This window comes from Cydia amplana, chromosome 20, assembly GCF_948474715.1.
Source record: "Cydia amplana chromosome 20, ilCydAmpl1.1, whole genome shotgun sequence".
Taxonomy (NCBI): domain Eukaryota; kingdom Metazoa; phylum Arthropoda; class Insecta; order Lepidoptera; family Tortricidae; genus Cydia; species Cydia amplana.
The window spans coordinates 11,478,773-11,492,122 of NC_086088.1; the positions used below are offsets into that span (position 1 = coordinate 11,478,773).

The 13,350-nt window shown below is 37.3% G+C and overlaps 1 protein-coding gene across 4 annotated transcripts in view; it reads right to left on the reverse strand.

The window, feature by feature from the left end:
* Positions 1-13,350, reverse strand: part of LOC134657627 (protein Skeletor, isoforms B/C) — a 55,539-nt gene that overhangs the window by 4,608 nt on the left and 37,581 nt on the right. For 2 of the 4 annotated variants that reach the window (XM_063513192.1, XM_063513190.1), the window contains exons 5-13: positions 9,038-9,149; positions 6,618-6,836; positions 6,086-6,286; positions 4,489-4,509; positions 4,036-4,128; positions 2,387-2,517; positions 1,906-2,018; positions 1,036-1,244; positions 407-548 (exon numbers count right to left, since the gene is read on the reverse strand). In XM_063513192.1, the coding sequence (XP_063369262.1) occupies positions 407-548; positions 1,036-1,244; positions 1,906-2,018; positions 2,387-2,517; positions 4,036-4,128; positions 4,489-4,509; positions 6,086-6,286; positions 6,618-6,836; positions 9,038-9,149 (1,241 nt within the window). The remainder of the gene's footprint in view (positions 1-406; positions 549-1,035; positions 1,245-1,905; positions 2,019-2,386; positions 2,518-4,035; positions 4,129-4,488; positions 4,510-6,085; positions 6,287-6,617; positions 6,837-9,037; positions 9,150-13,350) is intronic. The other 2 variants (XM_063513193.1, XM_063513191.1) reach the window with 1 other exon arrangement.

A 13,350-nucleotide genomic window follows, 5' to 3' on the forward strand; every position in this document is an offset into this window, starting at 1 on the left:
CTAATACAACATTCCAGAACTTTAATACATAGATTCTTTAGGGAGTAGGTGGATACCTACTCTTACTTAACAATAAGATTTTTTAACTAAGGTTCTGACTTCTGTAGACACTGTTATACCTAGATAGGTCCTTATTTTTTGTCACTATCGCTAGACCAAGTAGATACTTGGTCTAGTGATAGTGACAAAAAATAAGGTTAAAATGATAGATCCGACTACACAGTGCAACAGTGCATTTCACAATTCCTAGACCTGATTTCATTGCAATCAGGTAAAACATTGAGATTATAAAAACGTATATTTTGAAAATTGATGCTGATATGATATTTTTCGCTATGCGACCACTAAACAAGTGGAAGTGAGATGCAACGTGAGTGCACTGCTTTGTACTCAGTTGTAATCATACCAGTGATGGGAGTGTAGCCTCGCTTGCCACCAGCAGGCCCGATGCGAGCGGTGAAGTTGGTGACGCCGGAGATGACGCGCGGTGGCCATGGTGCTGGGCCATCGTCATCCAACTCAGCTAGGCCGATGCATGAGTTATCGTTCTGGAAAATGTACAGATTTTTTTTTTAAATTTTCGGTGGAAGAATCCGGATTGACCCCACAACAAGACTTAATTTCACATCTGGGTTAAAATGCAGTGCTGATTATGAAAAATCTCTGTACTTAAGTCCCAGAAAAATATAAATATTTTGAGGGGTTTTAAAACCGTTGCAAAAAACATTACAAGAAGCATAATAATACCAAAAATTGTTATTTAGTCTAACGTTATTTATTCAACTTGATACTAAGTAAGATATTGGTCTGAACAATAAACTAAAAAAGATTGGGTTAGATTTTAGATATATTATGCTCTGCTACTAATCCAGATAATTTCTTCAAGCCGCTATATAAATATATATAGATATTTAAAAAACACAGCACGCCATATCATAACAGCAGAAGCACAGTCACTGGTTCTTGACTATTCATAAATAGTTCAGTTTTCTGCTGCTACTGTATCCAAAATATCTAAACCTTATAAAATATTACCTGAGCCCCAAAGTCAAGCTGCACATCATTCCTAGTAGTATCCATAAAGGAATGCGCATTGGCCTCGTATCGCGAGTTGAGAGGACCAAACGCCGCGATCACGGACTGCGAGCGCGATGTAAGAACTTCTTTGTCTTTGTTTGGTTCTTTGGCCGCTAGAGGGCGACGGTAGGTGATGGTGGTTATGCCGTTCTTCTGTTGCCCTGATACTGTAAGGGATAAAGGAATTGTTTGAAAAGTTTTAGCTTCAAGATGTAGAAGGTATTTTTTTCTAGGAGACCAACAAAGCCTAAAATGGTACGGAATATTGTATCTACAGTTCCACCGACGACTGGTAGAGGTAGATTCGAGTTTTCGAGAGATTTTATAATAGTCTGGTGGATTAAAAAAAAGAGTATACCTACATACTTGTAGAGCAAATTATACACCTATAATTGAAAGTATCCATAATCGACGGTCACCGCTTACCATGCGGGTAGTATGCTCATTTTGCTATTGAAATCTTTGCTCTATTGCAAGGAGCTTAGCGAATACAAATGGAATAAGAAAGTAAGTATTAACATGTTGCTAAAATGTAGTTAGGTAACTTAAAACGGTTAAAAAAGAAAGTCCCCCGGCTGGGTGAGCCGGTGCGGTAAGAATAAGGTTACATAATATTGTGGAGAGCAAAGTGTGAAATATTGCAAAGGATCTTAAAATCGGAGACTAGTATTGCAGCACATGTCTATTAGTAGTATTGTATGTATGTATGTATGTAAACACTTTATTGTACATAAGACAGGTTAAGATATAATTAAAAACAAAGTATACCATGTACAAAGGCGAACTTATCCCTTATCCCTTGTATAACAAAACTGGAAATCTACTGACCGACGACAACGTCGTTACTGCCGCCAAGTCTCGCGTCGGGGCACACTCCTCTCTCTCCGTCACATTGAGCTAAGTGGCTTATGGTGTAGTCTGCTACTTTAGGCTGATTTGCTCTGAAAATGAAAGGCTATGAATTTGAGTGGCCAGGACGCAGATAGACAAACTTCACGCTGGGAACTTCGCGGTAGATCCACGGTCTGCACCACGGGTTTAAACCCGTATTTTGTGTGACAGGGACAACATAATAAAATACTATCAATACTTTCAGATTGTCCCTGTACCATAAACTATTCACAACCAGCGCAGCTACGCGCTACGTTTGTAGCCGATAACGTAAATATGTTTTCCCGCTCTGTAGCGAAAAGTAGAATGTGTTGAAATTTGGTGTTAGCATTGTAAGTTTAACTTGGAACTAAATTAGTATAAAGTTACTGGATCCGGCTTAAAGGACCAATCAAATTATTTTGTGAACAATACTTACTTGTTGTCCCAATAAGCAACCACCACATCAGCGTTCAGCATGGCAGGTCTCCCTTCTGCCCCTGATATTCCGAAGGCCATATATTGCTCCCGCCTTAGACGCGCCGAGAGCGTTATTTGTATTTGGTTGCCCTGGAAATAATGTAAGCATTAGACTGTTATAATATGACAAACTTAAAGTGTAGTTTTTTTGGGGCTGTGCATCAATGTGTCACGCGTAAAATTACAAATGTGACGTTTTCAACTAAAAGGTACCACATTGTCCGATCGCCTGTTGTTACCTCTGTCTTCATTTACCTATTATGTGTGTCTCTCTGTAAATGTTTTTTGAGGTTGTGCAATAAAGAGGACTTGTAAGCTCTCAGGTAAGGTTGATTTCAAATTGAAGTTTTATGGAAATAGCGTCACTTATTTGAATCTCATTCATAGCAGGGAAGAAATGGATTTGTCAGAATTAAGTATACTTATGGCAACTAACATAATAGATGCAGTAAAATAGTAAATTACGGTCAAAAGTTATAGCTTTACATTTTTGTAACATAAGTAATTATTTTGGTTACAGGTTTTGAAATAAGAACTGAAATTATTATTTTTTTAAGTTTATTACCAGAATGTAAAAAAAATGCCTTTGTATTAATATTTATTAAATTTAGTTCTTATTTCATATTTATTGACAGTCGTAAAAAATACAATTGCTGTAATTATGCATTTACAAATATATTTTACCTTATTGTTTCACAGCAGACCAATCGCTTGGATGTGGAAAGACATTATCTAATTATTTTCATGATGGATGTTAAAAAAATCCTCGAAACAATATAAAAAAATCCTTAAACTTAGTCTTTAGATTAGTGATGGGTAGGACATCAATTTAAAATGAGTTTGTATGAGTACCTCATTTTCTAAAATGAGGTGTTACAATGTCTTACTTCAAATGAGGTGAGGTACTAGCATATTTTCAGCGTCGACTATTCCATTAATTCCAACGGCGACAAAAATATTTAATGTATATACATATTTATGTATTCATCACTTCCTTTATAAATAAATAACTAGTAACATTTAATTGGAGTGCAATTCTGGAGGTTAAGAATAGAACTTTTAGGAGAAAGATAATTTTAGAATCAAGTAAAATGAATAGAGGAGTGAAGTAAGACATTTTTGCGGTACGAAGTACTGCGACAAATTAACAAAATGAGTGGTACAAATGAGGTGCCTCACGAGTGAGCAACTCAACACTACTTTAGATGCGCAAACATTGCAATGTCTTTAAATGTTCATGCACATATTTTGTACAGTAGGTACAATATCAACTGGCAACTCGACTGAGGGTAACGCTATCTTTTTTGGGGCATTCCATGAGCTGTCCTGTAGAAACGCATTTTGTTTCGTATATTAATTAGGTTCATTTAAACAACGTTTCATTTCGATGATTACGACTAGTTTTTTACATCCGTCGTGACAAAAAAAATCTTCAGAAAATTCGCGTTTGAAGGAGACAACGTTAGACAATTTCGTGGAATGCTCCTTTTACACATGACAAATTCAGGCAAAAATAATAATAAACACAGCATTATGACCTCAGCCTAAGTCCATTTTGTAGATACTAGCTACTACAATTATGATTAAAAATACGAAATTTAGTGTTACCTGTAGTTCCCATTTGACCTGTAGCCTTTTGTCTAAAATTTCCTTGCAGTTATTAGTAGCGCTAGCGGGGGTTTGTGACGTAGTTGAACTTGTCTGAAATATTTGGATTAAATGTTATTTTCGTTCTTCAATTCCTTAGCCATTATACTCGTACATTCCATTTCGCCGAACACGTTGTTATTACAATTAATAGTATAAAAAGGATATTAATAATAATAAACATATTTTAGTATGGCAAACCAATTTGTCAGTAACCACGCGGCTTTTTTGAACAATATCCGCAAACTGTCCATCTCCCGTAGTAATTTTGAATTTACTGACTACGAGTAATTAGTTTTCCCGACTATACTTTATCATTATCATTTAAAATAACCAAGTAGTCAACTGAAACAGGTTTAATAATAAGATAAAAAAAGTTAGTATTTGTTAAAAAAAATCAGAAAATATACTTACTGGGTTATACCACCAAGCAGGCTGTTAAAATAGACAAATCCAGTTCCAAGGTAAGCAAAGAGAAAAGGCAAACAAACAAGCAGATTTATTAACACGAATAAACACACCATAAATAATTTAGTAACATGGTAGCATTAGTAGCTTTTGGTAGATTTCAGTAGGCCATAATATCCAAACAAAAAGTAGATTTCAGTCTTGTATTGTAAGTTGGTAACACTATTTTAGAAATTTTGCTGCGTTTTTTTTATTCTATAAAGTTTGAAATTATAATAGTTTGCAAATACACTTTTAATTGGTTTAAATATTTCGAAATTATCCAGATAATTATAGTCTTTGATAATTATCGCGACAATTATCCGACAAATATCGGATAATTATCCCAGGCATGGATATTCTTTGATAGTAAAAAATAATGATTGGGGCGTTTTTGTATATTTTAGGTTGTAAATTGTAGGTTATTATCAAATCGATAATTATTAGGCATAAGAGGAGGAGGAAACGTCATTCGAAGCATGATTTTTTGATGATTTTACGGGGTGGGGTCAAAAATAGATGACATAATTTATGAACAGCCCCTAGGAGTAGATATTCGCTAGTAGGACTAAGTAGGTAAAAAATATTCTAAATTCTAGAATCATCCAAACCAATCAAAAGTGTACTGTATCGGCTGCACGTAAGGTTGTTTTTTGATAACTAACGGTTGCGGCTTAAAGCTATGTCGATGGTTTGGCTTCTTTTTCCTTTTTCCCTGAAAAGCATAGACAAAGCGAGGTAAAATATTAGTCCATGGCAGCCCTGAAAAAAATGTTAGTAGCACAGAAATATATCCAAAGCTGCTAGTTAGAAAAATGGTAACGAAAATAAATTAGGACACATTATTAATAAAAATATAGTCTCGCAAACTAGCTTGTCAGTGGAAAAGAGCGCAAAATTTTAAATATGTACCCGCCAAAACGTTCTAGGGTCGGTTTCCCATACAAAATCTAAATTTCGTACTTTTTTCTACCGAAAAATATGTTTGCCAGACTACTTGATCTATATTATATAGTGATTTACAGATGGTTTTAATATAGTATTTGATTTCTTATCATAACGTTAGCAATAGAAAATGGGTATTTACAATACAAAATAAAATATATAAAAATAAAACAACTAACCTAGGCTGTAATTTTAGCCCTAAGTAAATTGAATTTTTTTTTTAGTACCCACAATATAGGATAATGTATGACAGTGCCTATAATGTACATATAGATTGTATAATTATTACGATAAGGTTGAAAATAAAATACCTATATAAAAACATTTAATAATCACAGACTAGAGTTAACCAATGTTGCAAGTTTTTCTAACTTAGTAAATCATGCACATCGGTTCCATTCATTCATTCGCTCGATTAACTTTTCCATTTCCCATTGTATCGATCGATCTTGTAATTGCAGGGAAAGTGGAACGATATCTCTAAGTCTTTGTTACATTTTTAATATACTAGGTCAGGTTATAGACCAAGTAGTATAATATATTAGGTTTCATACTACTTCGTCTTCATATTTAATGTAAGAACGAAATAACAAAATAACATCATCATTTTCAAACTCACAGTAATTTTCGTCTGCCCCAACGCCGGAGGCACATCTAAGTCCTTCGGAATATACACATGTCCGAAGTTGTGCCGGTACTCTACACACCAGACAGCGAGCCAGTCTATGTCATACGCTGTTAGCTTCCCGGGCAGTTGAATCTCGATGTCTTCACCTTGGTAGCCGCGGAGGGGGTGGAGGGAGCCACTTTCGCTTGGGACCTGGAGATAATGCAACTTAGTGTTTCAATGTAAACCATATTGGGATACCCTCCTCCAATTGAGGGGGGATTTAAATCTTCTCGTGGCAGTGTAGGGTTGGAGCCGGTCTACCTAGCTTTATTTGATGTTCTTAAGCGCATTGTAATTATGCCTACTTGAATAAACTATCTTTTATCTTTATCTTTAAACAAAATGAGAAAAAAGCCGAAGAAAGGATGCTCGCTTGCATTGCTGACCCAGAAATACATGCGCGTCGGGCCGAGCGCCATCTTAAAGCAAGTTAGGAACGTAGAACGTTTTGGCGTCTAGAACGCTTTTGTTGTGGGATTACCTTAGTGCCAAACGGATTGGGCTCGCTTCCATTGCCGACCCAGAAATACGCGTCGGGTCCGGCGCCATCATAATGCAGGTTAGGAATATAGAACGTTTTGGCGTCTAGAACGCTGATGTTGCCAGAGCGGAGGCCGTGTGCGAGCCTCTTCAGTTCGGGGAGGACTCTCGGCCTCGGGGGATCGAGGCCTGGTGGGATGAATACGTCGCCGAAGTTAACCTGCAGAAGAAAGGCGTTGGTTAAAGACAGATTTAGGTTTTAATTTGTTTTAATCTCTTCCCGAAAGTAAAGCACATTGGTGAAATCATTGCTTATAATATTGATAGTATTGATACGGACTAAAACTACGCCTGGGGCGATTTTGGCTGACTAGTTAAAAGTTAGGCTCCAATGTTGTCAACTTTTAGGAACATAAGAGACAATTTTAGTTTTTCTGTGTATTGAAAGTATCAAACTAATGTTTAAAGATAACACTAAATAAGTATGCAAATAAATATTGAACCTATTAGTCTGTTAGTGACAGATAAAACGTTGCCAAAAATTTAATTTTTAGATAAATAAAAATGTATGTATGTAATGTAAGTACTTAAAAAACTTATTAAAATTTAAGTAGCCCATCTAATATTTCGTAACATAATTCATAATCATTAATCATCATACATAGCATCAAATATAACTCATTCATACCACCCTTAAATTATACAAAACAATAATTATTACAATCAAACCTAATTAGCTAATTACTACGTCTCCTACACTCGTTATCACGTCACACAATTGAATGAGCCACAGATAAGAACGAACGAGCGGGTGAATGGAACTCAGAAGAAAGATGGCGGCCTTTTGGCGGGAACGAGCGCGCATGCGTACGCAGTACGCACGCGATCGATATTTTGACGCGATTGACAACTAGCGTAATGTTTTAGTAACAGCGGGTTTAAATGATGACTGGGGTAATATTTTTGGAAATCATTAAAAATTAAAAAATAATTAAACCGTGGAGGATATGGTTATACGTATTTATATTTGATGCATATTTCTAAGAGTATAACTGTATTAATGATTAGTTTGATTAATTATAATTTTTTTGAATTATTTTAAAACAAAATACTACTATTTCCTCTTCACTCAGCACTATTTACTATAATCGATTGAAAAATAGTCAGATACAAATACTACAAGGATGATTGTAAAAAACGCTTGTGCGCGACTACGTTCGCGTAAATTGTAAATCTGCCTCTCCCACTCTTTATATTTACGTATTACCCCCACTTATCATCTAGTTAGGTTAGGTTAGTAGTACAACCGAACCAAATGTTTTGTATTTGTTTGAAGATATCACGACTATCGTTTTTATTAGGGTTCCGTACCCAAAGGGTAAAAACGGGACCCTATTACTACTCCTCTGTACGTCTGTCCGTCTGTCTGTCCGTCCGTCTGTCTGTCTGTTCGTCTGTCTGTCTGTCACCAGGCTGTATCTCAAGATGACAGCTAGACAGTTGAAATTTTCACAGATGTATTTCTGTTGCCGCTCTATAACAACAAATGATATGGTACTAAAAAGTACGGAACCCTCGGTGGGCGAGTCCGACTCGCACTTGTCCGGTTTTTTACTAAACAAACTGTTAGCTAACAATTCGTAAACCTTATTACAAAGGCATAATGTCTACCGATGAGTTAAGAATGCTATTTAGTAGCACCAACATCCATCACGAACATCACGTATACTTATCAGGGATGTTGCGGATGTAGATTTTTTGACATCCGCGGATGCGGATGCGGATATTTAAAGGCTCACATCCGCGGATGCGGATGCGGATGACATGATTAGGTACTTAGAAAACGTCAAATATTGCAATCTTAGTATTTTTTTATTTAAAAAAAAACGAAACGTTTAGTATTTGAACACTTGGCCGACTTTTCTGGATCTAGACGATTTCGTTATAGGTAATGACGAAATTACCTAGCACTTACGCCGCCGCTAAGACGTTTGTGTACCGACTTGTTTGACATCCGCATCCGCATAAGCTCCGCATCGATTTTATGCGGATGCGGATGCAGATGCGGATGTTGAAAATAATGCGGAAGTTCCGCGGTTACGGATGCGGATGCGGATGTTCGCAATATCCCTGATACTTATCAGTAAACCTTTTACACCACACAGACAATAGACAACCGCTTGATGTCCTTGAGTCGTTTGCCGTCCGGCAACCGGAGGCCTATGTCAATTTGTATGTAGTATTAGTGAGTGTATGTTAACACAAGCTGTATAAAGTATACTTACAGTAAACCTTCGACACCAGACAGACAACCACTTGATGTCCTTCAGCCGTTTGCCGCCCGGCAACCGGAGGCGTATGTCAGTTTGTATGTAGTATTAGTAAGTGTATGTTAACACAAGCTGTATAAAGTATACTTACAGTAAACCTTCGACACCAGACAGACAACCACTTGATGTCCTTGAGCCGTTTGCCGCCCGGCAACCTCAGGAGTATATCTGTGTTTGTGTGAGCCGTCAGTATTGGCGGGTCCCTGGAAAGAATTGACATTTTGACATTATCAAAAATATTAAAATTCGTGTGACGTAATTTATGCATGACCCCTTATAATAATAAATAATAATTAATTTGAGCCTATATAACGTCCCACTGCTGGGCACAGGCCTCCTCTCATGCGCGAGAGGGCTTGGGCTATAGTCCCCACGCTAGCCCAATGCGGATTGGGGTCTTCACATACACCTTTGAATTTCTTCGCAGATGTATGCAGGTTTCCTCACGATGTTTTCCTTCACCGAAAAGCTAGTGGTAAATATCAAATGATATTACGTACATAAGCCCCCCCCCCCTGACCCCTTATATCAATCGAAATTATTTTCGTATAGTACCAACATCTTATTGATTGATTGATAATATGAGCGAAGTTCAACCCCAATTATGTCAAAATATACCTACATGCATTTTACAGGTATTCACATTTTTAAAACTTAGTATCTTAAATTAAAAATAAACATATTCTGGTGGATCGTTGCCCGAGTATTACAGTTTTTTTTTAATCAATACCTCCATAAAGTTCGTTTTTAGGGTTCCGTACCCAAAGGGTAAAAACGGGACCCTATTACTAAGACTCCGCTGTCCGTCCGTCCGTCCGTCTGTCACCAGGCTGTATCTCACGAACCGTGATAGCTAGACAGTTGAAATTTTCACAGATGATGTATTTCTGTTGCCGCTATAACAACAAATACAATACAGAACAAAATAAACACAATAAAACACAACAATAAAACAACAATATAATAACAGAATAAAATAAAGATTTAAGTGGGTCTCCCATACACAAACGTGATTTTTGACCGAAGTTAAGCAACGTCGGGCGGGGTCAGTACTTCCTGGATGGGTGACCGTTTTTTTGCTCGTACTTGGCCGGTTTTAAGGTTCCATACCAAAAAAGTACAAATGGAACTCTTATGTTGCCAATTGCCATTTTATGTTCAAAACGAATACTGAATTTAAATTCCGTCACGGAAGCACTAAGTAATTCTAATCTCCATAATTGCATTCAAATAGAGGTCCATTTCGCAAAATAATTAGCAGAATAATTACCCAAAAAATGAATGCAAAAATAAACAAGGAAGTTAATTATCCTCCCCCATTATATTCGCAAATGAGCCCCGTTGAGTAATTAGATAAACATGATTATGGGGGCTGGGATGGGGGATTGGGGGTTGAAATGCGAGTTTTTATTGCGACGTTTAGTTAGAGCAGCGGTCGGCAACCTTTTAGCAGCCAAGGGCCACATAGTAGTTAACGAAGTTGACGCGGGCCACACTTTGTTAATATTTATGACTTTATCAGACATTGTCGGTTGTCAATATTACATACAAAATAGCCAGGGAGGCTCGCGGGCCGCAAGTGATAGGTTCACGGGCCGCATGCGGCCCGCGGGCCGCAGGTTTCTGACCGTTGAGTTAGAGTGATGAAAAATTCTCTTATTATAAATAAAAAAGTTATTTAGTCTTTTAAGATTTAAAATGTTTTTACTAGGTTTTAATTGACCGAACGAAAGCGAACGTCTCCGCGGCCTTAGCACGAGAGCGCCGCGACAGATGTTGCGCGTGAAATAGGCTGTTTGAATTCTGTTAGAAAAAGAAGGGTAGTCTATCTCGCGGGCGAGATACTGGCGCGGCAGATTAGTGCTAAGGGCGCAGATTGGGACTAAAGCTTTCAGCAGGTTGGAAATAATGCTTTCAGCAAATTGGGAATAATAGACAGGAAATAACAGACTATTTCTACATACGGTATATAAATGCTTTCATAAATTCATAAATTAATATTTCCGGCTATTAGGATGTTCTGCTGTTCGTCATATTTCTCAATTCTCGTGAAATTTGTTCGATAATTATATGTTCTTATTGTCCATCTGGGGGCACGGTAGTGCCCCCGCCAAGACGAGCAAAGCGAAGCGCAAGGGCACTACCTACCTTTTCTCGAAGCGCTTCGTCGTTTTTTTGAACCCTCTTAACTTGGGTTTGGATTATACCAGATAAAAAAACTCTCGGGATATGATGTCAATAGTGGACTTATTAAGCATAAAATTTTTTAATTGCATAGCTCTTATAACTTGGATTTTTAAGAATAAGAATAAGAAACCATTTATTGCAACACAAAAAGCATACAGGTTACAGAACATAAGGATTGAAAAAAATAAGAATAATTGTGCGGCAAAAGGAACGGGCTCAGCATACGCTGCGTCAGTCATTTCATTACAAATTGCCTGCGCAGCGCTGATTTTCAGTCCGTCCCCTTCACTGAACCACATTGACATTTATGCGGGTTAAAAAAAAAATCTATATTTTATTAATGTCTAAAAAACCCCGATTTCGTCACTGACTCATTCACTCACTGTTGATCATCAAAACCTCTAGGGTACTTCCTGAAGTCCTAGGAAGCTGAAATTTGGTATGTGAGATAGTATTAGTCCACAAACAACAAAAAAATTCAAAAATTTGAAATTATTAGCCCCTAAGGGGGTGAAAAGGGGGGTGGAATTTTGTATGGGAAATCGATACCCGCGGAACCGATTTAGTTGAAATTTGGTATGTAGATAGTTATTGTTATGGGGAAGGATATAAAATAGTTTCAACCCCAAAATCACCCCGTAAGGGTGAAAAGCGGTGGAAAAAGGCGTTAGGGGAAAAAGGGGGTTGAAGTTTGTATGGGGAATCAGTAAAAAGGCAGATTGTATATAAAAGATGCCCCCCAGGTAAGTACGTATTTCAGGATTTTTAATAGTAAATCACCCGCAACCCTTTAAATCAGAAGATTGTCATAAGCAACTTACAAAAAGATGTGAAATCCCACCAAAAACATTTTCATGTAAAATGTTGCCAAGACGAAACCATAAGGCTTGCACTGACAAAAAGTGATCAGATATCTTGTGGAGCCAAGCTTCTAACTCTACAGGCCCTACCTTCACAGACTCTACATCTTAGTCAAAATATGTGGCTTGGCCGTTTCGTTCATTATTACAAGAACTATTTTATAATAAAAAAACCGGCCAAGTGCGAGTCGGACTCGCGCACGGAGGGTTCCGTACCATCAACAAAAAACAAGCAAAAAAAAACGGTCACCCATCCAAGTACTGACCCCGCCCGACGTTGCTTAACTTCGGTCAAAAATCACGTTTGTTGTATGGGAGCCCCACTTAAATCTTTATTTTATTCTGTTTTTGGTATTTGTTGTTATAGCGGCAACAGAAATACATCATCTATGAAAATTTCAACTGTCTAGCTATTGTTTATTGTTTATTTTATACATACTAGCACTTACAGATAAACCTTACGTGCTAATAGTGTTGTTAGTATTATTTATTATATTATATTATTGTATACATTCTAATATTATACAATTCAACATATTAATCTCTCTGTGATTACAACATATTAATCTCTATGTATACAATTCTATCAACTGTTTCATGTCGAACTATATCACGGTTCGTGAGATACAGCCTGGTGACAGACGGACAGACGGACGGACGGACAGCGGGGTCTTAGTAATAGGGTCCCGTTTTTACCCTTTGGGTACGGAACCCTAAGAATAATGAATAGTGAATACATATTTCACCTTATGCCCATGTGACGAAGCGGTCAAGCCACATATTTTGACTAAGGCGTAGAGTCTGTGAAGGTAGGGCCTGTAGAGTTAGAAGCTTGGCTCTACAAGATATCTGATCACTTTTTGTCAGTGCGAGCCTTATGGTTTCGTCTTGGCAACATTTTACATGAAAATGTTTTTGGTGGGATTTATCTTTTGGATCTTGTTCAAAATGGCGAGGTCTACAGGTCACAGAGCCAATGTTAGTATTAAAGTAAGTATTTTATAGAAGTTCGACGTTTAAAATAACAGTCTAACACGCCCTGCCGAGTTTTTGGCCCGACTCTAATTACCTATTTATTAAATTTTTACGTTTTACAGATTCCTCGGATTTTACATTCTACAGAAGCGCTTCGTCGGTCATGATAAATGTTTTTAAGATCATTGTGGCTAATTGCGTCATAGGGACTATTCCGTCCATTAGCGTTTTTCTCGAACAACGAACAAAATTGATAAATTCATTAACAAAGCAGCGATTGCTTCTAGTTTCAGCAATCAAAAGCAAATGGGTTTTTTCCTACGATTGAAAACCAAAGAAATATATACGCTCGTGGACGGAACTGTCCCTATGACAAGAATTA